The sequence below is a fragment of the Psammomys obesus genome, unplaced genomic scaffold (genome assembly GCF_907164565.1).
Source record: "Psammomys obesus unplaced genomic scaffold, mPsaObe1.curated_primary_1811, whole genome shotgun sequence".
Classification (NCBI taxonomy): Eukaryota; Metazoa; Chordata; class Mammalia; order Rodentia; family Muridae; genus Psammomys; species Psammomys obesus.
Genome location: NW_026594143.1, coordinates 1,745,087 through 1,755,503, shown reverse-complemented (window position 1 = coordinate 1,755,503; position 10,417 = coordinate 1,745,087). Strand labels below are relative to the sequence as shown.

At 41.4% G+C, this 10,417-nt stretch overlaps 1 protein-coding gene across 1 annotated transcript in view; it reads left to right on the top strand.

Annotated features, from left to right (window-relative positions):
* Positions 1–647: 647 nt before the first annotated feature.
* Positions 648–10,417, top strand: part of Itih6 (inter-alpha-trypsin inhibitor heavy chain family member 6) — a 32,097-nt gene continuing 22,327 nt past the window's right edge. Inside the window, 2 exon segments of the mRNA XM_055617927.1 lie at positions 648–746; positions 1,851–2,006. Coding sequence (XP_055473902.1) covers positions 648–746; positions 1,851–2,006 — 255 coding nt within the window.

Genomic DNA, 10,417 nt, shown 5'->3' with positions numbered 1-10,417 from the left:
CTGCAGAACTGAGATTCAATTCCAGATGTTCTCAGTCCTGAGGCTATATTTTAAATGACTGAATTATACTCTTTCTCATCTCTGCTGCAGACTATCTTGACCTGTAATTTTTTTTTTTAGATTAGAAATCTCGTGTCTGTGGGACCTGTACATTGTTATAGTGCTTCCCATGTCAAGACTAAAGTTAGTAACAGAAAAGATTGATGCTAAGTACTTGCCTTTCCAATCCTCCTTAAAATCTGCTACCTTCTTAAGATGATTGGTGCTGAATGACCTTTCTCTGGATCCAGTTATTGAGCTTCAGTGGATGTTTATAGGAAAGAAAAACCCCACCCTGAGCCAACATAGCAAACAGACAGACCCAGCACTCTGGTATGTTTAGTTTCCATTCATCTTACAGCTGGATGAAGGGGAAAAAGGAGGCCCAGAACTGGCCCTTCTCCAGGCAAGATGCCAGCCTTAGCTCTTGGACAATCCTGGTTTGTGTAGACCTCAATGCCACATTCAGAGACTTCCTCACCCTTCAGCATGGTGCTTCCTTCTCAAGAAAAGGGGTACCTGAGGTTTAAGAGGGAAGGCTTGGAGAACAGGGTCAGACATTCTGGATGAGAACAGCAGGCCCAGTCCGGAAGTGGTACCATGCTTGAATGGATGTGCCTCGGCTATGTCAATGTTTTGCTAGGAGGACCATCCTCCTAGACCTAACACACCAGGGACACCACGGCTCTGCTTCATCAAGCAGCAAGGTCAATTCTAGCATGAGAGGACAAAGCTCTGGTATTTGGGAGAAAGATAGCTCCTTGGGGTGGGAGGACTAGGAGAAGTTCCTCAGTCTGTTTTCTGCAGGGATGAAAAGCTGGGGCCAGAAAGGAAAAAAGGGGGGGAGGGGCGTTACTGTTTGCCGAGTGCTCATCAGGTGCTGTTCCATTAGTCTTGGGTATTGTTTCAGTTAGTCCTCCCCGCATCCCTGTAAGTCATGCTCTCTTACTATTGTCATCATTAAGAGGAGGAAACAAAGGCTTGGAGGTTAAGCCATGGGAAACAGCAGAGACAGAACTTGTACCTATGCCCATCAGATTCTAGATTACCTCTGTGTCCCATTTGCCCACACTAAGAACAAACAAGGTGTACATGATGTGTGGGTAGACAGAAGGATCATAACTGCAAGGAAGAAGATAGTTATCTTACTGCTAGGTAACCTCAGGGTCTGAGCTTAGGTGAACACATCTCTAAGATGTGGGGAATGCTAGAATTTAACTCCTCAGACTGTGAGGATTAAATGGGATCATGAATGCTGAACACTAATCATGATTTCAGTACATTATTACACATATCAGGCTCAATCTTTATAGCTAAAATCATAAAGCAGAAAAAGCTAAATACTTATCACATTGCTTTATAAGAATGTAGTGCCCATTGACTATATCCATTTTGTTGTATTCTAAAGCTTTGCTAAATGTTATGTTCATTCTAAAGTGAGATCCATGGACCACCAGCAGCAGCAGCAGCGGCTTCAGGGAATTTGGTAGAAAGTGAATATCAGCCTCTTCCTGCCCTAGGGTTGCTAAATCAGAACCCACGTTTAGCAAGATCTGTCTTCATAAAGATTGGAGAAGCTCTTGTCCAGAGGTGCTTTGATTTGGGGTCTTTTATGAACCTTTACTTCTGAGATTTTCTTCCTGCACTCTCAGGCATGTCCCCATATAACAGAGGTCACTTTCACTTGAGGAACCTTAGTTTCTCCTCCTTCAGCCTGAAACCAGCTCAGCAACCTTGAGATCCCAAGTCCCTGGCCATTTAGGCCAATAAAGGACTCTCCCCAACTCACCTCTTTTGTATTTTTTTCTCAGTTGTTGATGACAAGTTCTTCCATACGTTCCATTGCGGCATCTCATGGACATACTTGGGTCACCTCTGTCCTCTTTAATCCACATGATGAAGCGCATGAAGCCATCTTTGACCTGAATCTACCTTGCATTGCCTTTATCTCCAATTTCACAGTGTAAGTCTGCTTGCAAATTTACTGCTTCAATCATTTATGCACACATCCATTCAATCTTTTGTTCTTTCACTAGTGAAGAGAAGTTAAGAGGTTAATTTATAAAATCAGGCATCTTGGCTTTGAATCCTGCCTCTGCCAGCTGTGGGACTCAGGATAAGCTCCATAACTTCTGAGTTTTATTTTATATACATGTAAAAATGCAGAAAAAAATAGAAAACACTTTCAATGATTAAATAAATTAAAATGTGGAAATCTATGTTAACACTAGTGCCTAGCACATGATAAATACTTGATAAAATTAGCTTTGAAAGAAAAACAGTTAACAAACCATTTCCTGATACTGAAGGCATGTCTTACACAGTGTTGGCTAGATATGATAGAAAGATGAACTGCACACAGTCCCTGCCTCCAGTCTACTGTCTAATGGAGAACAAAAAAAGGAATCAGGTGATTTAAATAGAATACTCAAGAAGGAAAGAAAAATGTGAATGAAAAATAGTGGGAACCACAGGTCCAGTAGTAGATGGTGATAAATTTTGAACTCTCATTAGTAGAAGAAAGTTTTGGAGAAATGACACTTAACCTAAAGCTGGAAACATGAAATGTTCACTGGCCAAGCACTATGGAAGCAGGGCTGGAAAATCAAGGAGAAAGAATTAAGACACAAATGTTTCCTCATGAGGAATAAGTGTATGTACTTATATGTCACTAACATGTAGAGAATATGCATAGGGTAGAAGAGTGGTCAGGATCTTAGGGGCTTCCAGTGTGAGATCAACTTCATGTAACACACACACACACACACACACACACTATCCTTTCCAACAAATATATTTTACAATATACATAATGAGGAATATATGTACATCATCAAAGAACAATGGAAATCTCTATAGAGCACTAATATTCTTGCATTCCCTTTTGATTCGTTCCCAACAGCCCCAGAGACGTGTGCATCCCACTGTAAAGATAGCTGGGCCCCTTAGTAAAGATACATGGCAATATGGGAAACAAGGAATGACAATAGTGAAGCAGGGGGAGGCTGGAAAAGCCAGCCAAGAAGCTGGGAAGCTGAGAAGAGTCCTGTACTAGAACATGGAACCAGGACACGGTGGTGGAATTTGAGAGGCCATTGGAAGGAGACATAACCTCTTTACGGTCAGAGTATGAACGACGATTGGCTTTGTTCTGTTTTGTTCTGTTAGGTGACAAGCAATGGATGAGATGATAAATGAGGGAAGAGGAGCAGATGAAAGGAAAGCTCATTGGGGGTGCATTAGCCCACATAAAGCTTAGTGTATGTTATGAAGAGACTTCTGGGGTTGGGGATGTATCTCAGTCAAATGTTTTCCTAGTATACACCAATCCCTGGATCTAGTTCTCATCAATACATAAAATAGATGCAGTAGCACACTCCTGTCATACCAGCAGTTGGGAGGTAGAAGCAGGATTATCAGAAGTTCAAGGTTATCACCTTCAGCTATATATAGTGTATTCAACTTCAGTAAGCCTCAGCTACATGAAATCCTGCTTCAAAAGGACAAAAGGAGAGTGGTCTTCTGTCTTTGAGTGGAAACACTCTCAGAGTTAATAGATTAGGGAGTTGAACCCAAAACAGATTTTCTGCTCTCACTGGGTCACTGTTACCCCTGTGATGAAGAAGGCTTTAGCAATCTTTACAGTCCTAAGGCCATGCTGTGCAGTCAAGAAAGAACCTCCAGGTCTCACAGTGAGTAGGTCAGCAAGAGGTGATTGGTGTGAAGTCAGAATAGGAGAGAAGAATTGAGAATAATAAAGAGGGACTTCCCAGAAACAGGATTTCCGAGTTGGTAAGGCTTGAAGAAACCAAGATCCTTGCAAGTGGGGGACCAAATGAACCAAATACAAGATTAAAAGTAGTCCCCAAACAAACAAACTCCAGGCATGTTATGAAGTGTGGGGGCAGCCTGGGAGGTTGGCAGTCGGTTGATGTAAAGACCAAGCAATAGGCAGAATGTGGGTTCATTTCAATAGGAAAAAAATTACCCAAAAGGCTTTATTTAAAAAAAAATTAAGCAGAGCAAGCTAGAGAAATGTTCCTGGGCAGACTCTGTGGAAAGTATGCTGGCTGGAGGCAGCACACACACAGAGGCCCCAGTGTGCTACTGCCAGAGTCACTCCACCCTACTCCCCTGGCCCCCAAGAGACCTTGAGGCCCAGCCAGCGCTGTCCACCCCCACACTAGCCCAGCCTCAGCAATACTGTTTCAGCTGCCTTGAAACACTCTTTGCCTAAGTTGTCTCTCCTGCCAGCTGTATATCTTCCCTTAGCATTCCTGGAAGCTGTTACCCCTATTTGTCCCCAAGTTGTTCCATTTCTGAAATGGACACAGCTGTTCTTGCCTCACGCAGAGGTGTATTAATATTCTCTCATACCTCAAACATCGCTCTGACCCCATCTATTTCTTCCCAGCTTGAGATTTATCCAACACTTTACATTCCTTGCTGCAATATGAGCTTATCGAATCTTGAGTTCAAAGCCCTGCATTCTCTAGCTGTCTTTCAGTAGCTCCCTTCTCTTTGATCCGCCATTCCATGAAACACATTGTGACTTTTCTTACTGTTCTTCCGGGATGCCCATTATGAAATGATCGAGTGAGTACTGCATGTTAGGCATTACCGGAAAACCAGGCAGGTGTTTCTTTGCCCTAAAGGAGCTGACAGTCTCCTAGAGAAGAGAAGACATGGAAAACATAACCTGACATGGGTCAGTTTGTCTATGAGAAGTGTTACAAAATATAGCAAATAGAGAAAAGGAGGCAGAGATTGAGTAGAGGCACTAGTCTAGAGCAATCAAAGATCAGTGACATGAAAAAGAGATCTAAGGAGAATGATGTGAAAATGTACAAAGATCTGGAAGAGAAACATTTTAGACAAAAGGAAGAATAATTACCAAAGCTCTGGGACATGAGCACGTTGAACACATTCAAAAGAAGAGATCAAAGCAAGGAACATTATGCACAACAGCTAAAAATACAGTCAGGTCTAATTGCTGAATGGATACCTAAATACGCCATAAAAGGAAATGAAGTCCTGTTATGACAACGTAAATGGGCTACGCATGGTTGTCCATGCCCTAATCCTAGAATACAAAAGGTTGTAGCTAGCATATTGGGAGCATAAGCCAGCTTGAGTCACATACCAAAACCCTGTCACAAACAGCTTTTGTTTTTGTTTTTGTTTTAATTCTAATTTTAAGCTAAGTGCAGTTGCTCATGCCTATAATACTAGCATTTGGAAAGCTGAGGCAGAAAGATTAGGAGTTCGAAACCAGCCTGAGGTAGAACAAAACTCTGTCTCAACAACAACAACAAAAACAAGCCTCTCAAATTGGGGTTGGAGAGATGACTTGGTGTCTAAGAGCACTGGCTGCTCTTCCAGTGGATCTGAGTTCAATTCCCAGCAACCACATGGCAGCTCACAACCATATGTAACTTACTCCAGTTTCGGGAGATTCAGTGTCCTCCCTGGCCTCTGCAAGTACCAAGCATGTACATAGTATACAATAATATACACAAACAAAATATCCATGCATGTAAAATAAAACAAGAAATTTTTAAAAATGTCAAACTCTCAAACACTGCCAAGTGGATAGGGGGTGGGGGTAGGTCATTGTGCTAAGTGAAGTATGCCAGACACAGAAAGGCAAATAACATGTGATATTGCTCACATGTGGAGTATAGATTTCTAATTTCATAGAATTTGAGGGTGGAATGATGAGTTTTCAAGGCTGGTAGGAGTAGGGGTGGGGAGCAATGGGAAAGTCTGATCACAGATAGGAAGGAGAAGCTCTAAGGTCCTGTTGCACATTGTAGGTGACAATTGTGCACTGTACTTCAAGTGCTAAAAAAAGGGATTTGGAAAGTTTCATCACAAATGATAAGTGTTTGAGAACATACATGGTTATTCTGATTTACATATTACACAAGGTATACATTATTATTAAGGTTATCTTAAGTACATAAAGAGTTTATGGGCCATTTTGTGTGTATGTATATGTATGTGTATATACATGTTTACATATGTTGTGGAGTCCAAAGACTACCTTCAGGAGTTCCTTAGGCACAATCGTTTTTGTGGTTTAGACAAGCTCTCTCACTGGCCTGGAACCCACCAGTAAGCTAGGCTGCCTAGCCAGTGAGCTCCAGAAATCCAGTTCTCTCTACCTCCCTAATTCGGGCAGTCTGAAAATGCCCCACTATACATGCTCTGTCTTTTTAAAAAAACTAACTTTTTATTGATATTTTTTGTGAATTTCATATCATGTACTCCAATCCCACTCATCTCTGCCTCCTTTTATACCTGCCCTCTGCCCTTGTAACCCCCCAACAGAGAAAAAAACAACTCATTATGGATGCTATAGTGTGTCACAGTGTGTCCTACGGTATATCATTTTGTCCACATTTCTTTGCTTGCAAATGTTCATTGCAATGAGTCATTGGTCTGGTTCAAGGCCTCTGGCTTCTGCTACACGATCAGTACTGGATCCTGACCAGGACTCCCCTCTGATATCCTGTTGTTGTCCAGTGTCATACAGAGATCCTGTAGCTTTAGATCTATAGGACAAGCCCCTGAGTGCACTCTAGCAGTTCTTGGATGGAATAGATGTTGGAGTGGACTAACTCAAAGCCCTGGATTTGGGTCTGTGTGATAGGTGAGCTAGTTAGACCACCAACTCTCCAAAACCCACACCACCGGGGCAAGCTCTCCAGCTCTGCCTCACTAGCTCACCCAATGCTGCAGCTTCCTGCTCTCATGACCTTGAGGCTGACTCCCATGGGCCCACACCATCAGGGCCAACTCTATTGTGCTGCCCAGGACCACTCCCTCAAACGTTGTAACCAGTGAGGGACAATGCTCTGTCTTTTTAAGCATGGGTTTTTAGAGATTAAACCCAGGTATTTGTACTTATAAAGTAACATTTAGTGGCATTTTTTTATTTTAATTTTTAAAATTATGGAGAGATAAAGGCAAGAACATTAATTTCAAGGCCTTCAGAATAAGTCCTGATCACACAAAGACAAAAACAAAAAGTCAAAGAAATATAAAAGGTAGGAAGATCATGTTACATAGTGAGTTCAAGGCTAGTCTCAAAAAGTTGATGATGTAGTTTAGTCACAGAGAACTTACCTAGCATGTGCAAGGCCCCTACATTCCATCCCTATCTTTGAAAAAAAAGGAGGAAGAGAAGAGAAGAGGAAAAAGGGAGAGAGGAAGGGAGGAAGGAGAGGAAAGAAAGAAAGAAAGAAAGAAAGAAAGAAAGAAAGAAAGAAAGAAAGAAAGAAAGAAAGAAGGAAGGAAAGAAAAGGAGAGAGAGAGACAAAGAGAAGAAGAAAGGGAGAGAAGGAAGGAAATAAAAGAAAAAAGAAAAGAAAAAGCATGACTACAGCAGGATGAATGATGGAAAGAATAGAAAGCCACGGGGTTAAAGACATAATAATCAGCTAGATTATGGAGACTACAAAGTGCCTAGTGAAGAGTTTTGCTTTTATCTCAGTTGAGATGGAAGCCGCAGAGAATTTCAGCAGTGGAAATAAAGTGGCTTGACTTAAGATGTAATGTGTGTGTCAGGCATCATGGTGAATGCCTTTAATTCCAGCAGTTTGGAAGCAGATGCAAGTGAATTTTCATTGCTATATGCCAGCTTGATCTACATAGTAAGTTCAAGCTAGCCAGTAGTACATAGTAAGACCTTGTCTCCAATAAACAAAATTGATATTTCTACTGCTATGAGATAAATATATAAATGGAGACCAGTTAGTGTAATAAATAGGTGTGTTGTTGTTGTTTGTCGAGGTGACATAAGGTAGATTCATCTAAGAAGAGGGAACATTAAATGAGAAAATGTTTCCATCAGATTGGCCTATAAGGCAATATCACGATTGATATAAAAGGGGCCATCACTCTATGGATGGTCCCATCACTGGGCTGTTGGTCCTGGGTTGTATAAGGAAGTAGGCTGAGTAAGCTGTAGGGAGCAAGCCAATAAGCAGCACCCCTCCATGGTCTCTACATCACTTTCTGCCTCCATTTTTCTGTCCAGGTTGAGTTTCTGTCCTAACTTCATTTAGGGATGTAAGCTTTAAGCTGAAATAAACTCTTAATTACCCTGCCCAACTTGTTTTTGGTCATGGCATTTATCACAAAAACAGAAGGCAAACTAGAACAGAAATTGGTACCGGGTTCATAGGGTATTGCTGTGACACACCTGGCCATGTTGTTTTGGGGAAACATGTGGAAGATTTTGGAACTTTGGACTGGAAAAGCTGTTGAGTGCGTAGAGCTTCATGGGCTGTTCTGTGGGAACGTGAAAGCTGAGAATGCTGTCAGCAATGTCAGTGATAGAGACCTGGGCTGTCTTGTGATATTTTGAATCATACTGAGAATCTTTGCTTTCTGGTCATCTGGGCCTAGAAAATCAGCTGTGATCAATAAGAGGCCAGTATCACTAAAGCGAAAACTTTGCTTTCCTGAGACAATCAGTGCTGCTTAGCTGGGGCTGAAGAATCAGCTGTCGCTGTGGTGAAATTTTGTGGGAAGTAGTTCCTTGGGGTTAGCACACATAAGCTGTGGTCCAGAAACTCCAAGGCTGCATCTCAATCTGTCAGCCAAACTTGGTAATGTAAGTATTTCCTATACAGTGCTGTTTTTGAAAATGTGATGGGGTCATGGAAAGCAGCTGAGGCTTGGCACTGTGAGAAGCCAGGAGAGGCCATTGATGAAGATGAAACTTCACTTGAAGCTCAGACCCAATGTATTGGAGGTTCCAGGACTATGAGATGACAAACAAGGACAGTGGCAAGTGTGGTGTGGAGCTAGACTGAGCATAAGAGGCCACCTGTGTGTACTTCAAATGGCAGAGCTTGAGAAGTGGAGCTGCCCAAGCAATTTGGAGCCTGGGATATATGACTGAATCAGAAATATTGGATTTTTTACACTGTTGGAATTTGGCTTTACTTTGATTATAGCTGTGCCCTAGTTCTTCCTTCTTAGGAAAAGAAGGATGCAACTTTAAAAAAAAAAAAAAAAGAGCTCAGAGTTAAGGACTTTGGATTTTTAGAGAGACTTTGGATATCTTAAGAAGATGTACTTTTAAAAATCTTTAATTTTTTTAAAGACTGTGAGACTTTTTAAGTTGTTCTATGTTTTATATTGTGATATTAACATTAGATCTTGGTGATAAACAGGAGAGGAATATGTTATGGTTTAATAGTGATGTTGACAAGGGGTCACTAGCGCTAGTTAGTTTTTTGTCAACTTGATGGAAGCTACAGTCATCTTGGAAAAGGAATCCTCAGTTGAGAAAATGTTCCCATCAGATTGCCCTGTAGGCAAACCTGTAAGGACATTTTCTTAATTAGTGATTGATGAGGGAGGGCCCAGCCCATTGTGGGTAGTGTCATCTCTGGGCTGGTGGCCCTGGGTTCTATAAGTAAACAGGCTGAGTAAACCATGAGGACCAAGCCAGTAAACAGTATTCCTCCATGGCCTCTGCATTAGCTCTTCCCTCCAGGTTTCTGTCTTTCTTGAATTCCTGCTCTGATTTCATGCACTCGTTGGAGTGTGGCCTGAGAGTTGTAAGCTGAAATTAAACTATTTCTTCCACTTTCAGCACTTCTTAGTTGCCTGTAGTTCTTTGTATAGGGTTGAGGCCTCATGAACTTTCCTCCTCCATGTTAAAATATCTATTGGTGTCTTCCTTTTTTAGGCCATATTTAGGCAGCCATATTGAGGGGTTGGAACTCCATTAATATGTTGGTATAGGATAAATATTTATAATGTAGTTAGGGATTATACTGGTTTAGTAAAGTGGCAACTGTAGGTTCTCCTCCAATATCCATGGCTTCATTAGCCCTGGTAGTTGTTTAGATTTCCAGTACTAGGCATGATTTCTCTCTTGTTGGGCAGATCATAAGTCCAACTAGAGAGCTATTGATTAACAACAAGATATGTATGCCATTACTGCACACTAAGGTTATTGTGCTGTGGTGGACATTTTTGTGGTTCATAAAAGTTGTATCTGGGTAGGATTGCTGGTCATTTCCCTCGTTTAGAAGCTTTTAGAGTGCATTCTGGTACCATGAACATTAGTTCTTAGGGAGGGGCCATTCAGACCAGATCCAGCTCAGGTCCTTTGGAGCCTGTGTCACTGAAATTTTTTACCATTTACACCACTCAGAATATTATTTACCTAATGTGTTTTCTTTAGAACACATTTGGATTGCTATTCATATCCTAAGCAGCAGTTTCTGTGAGTTAATAAATTAATTTGTGTGTGTGTGTGTGTGTGTGTGTGTCTGCATGAGTGAGAGAGAGAGAGAGAGTGAGAGAGAAAGAAAGAAAGAAAGAAAGAAAGAAAGAAAGAAAGAAAGAAAGA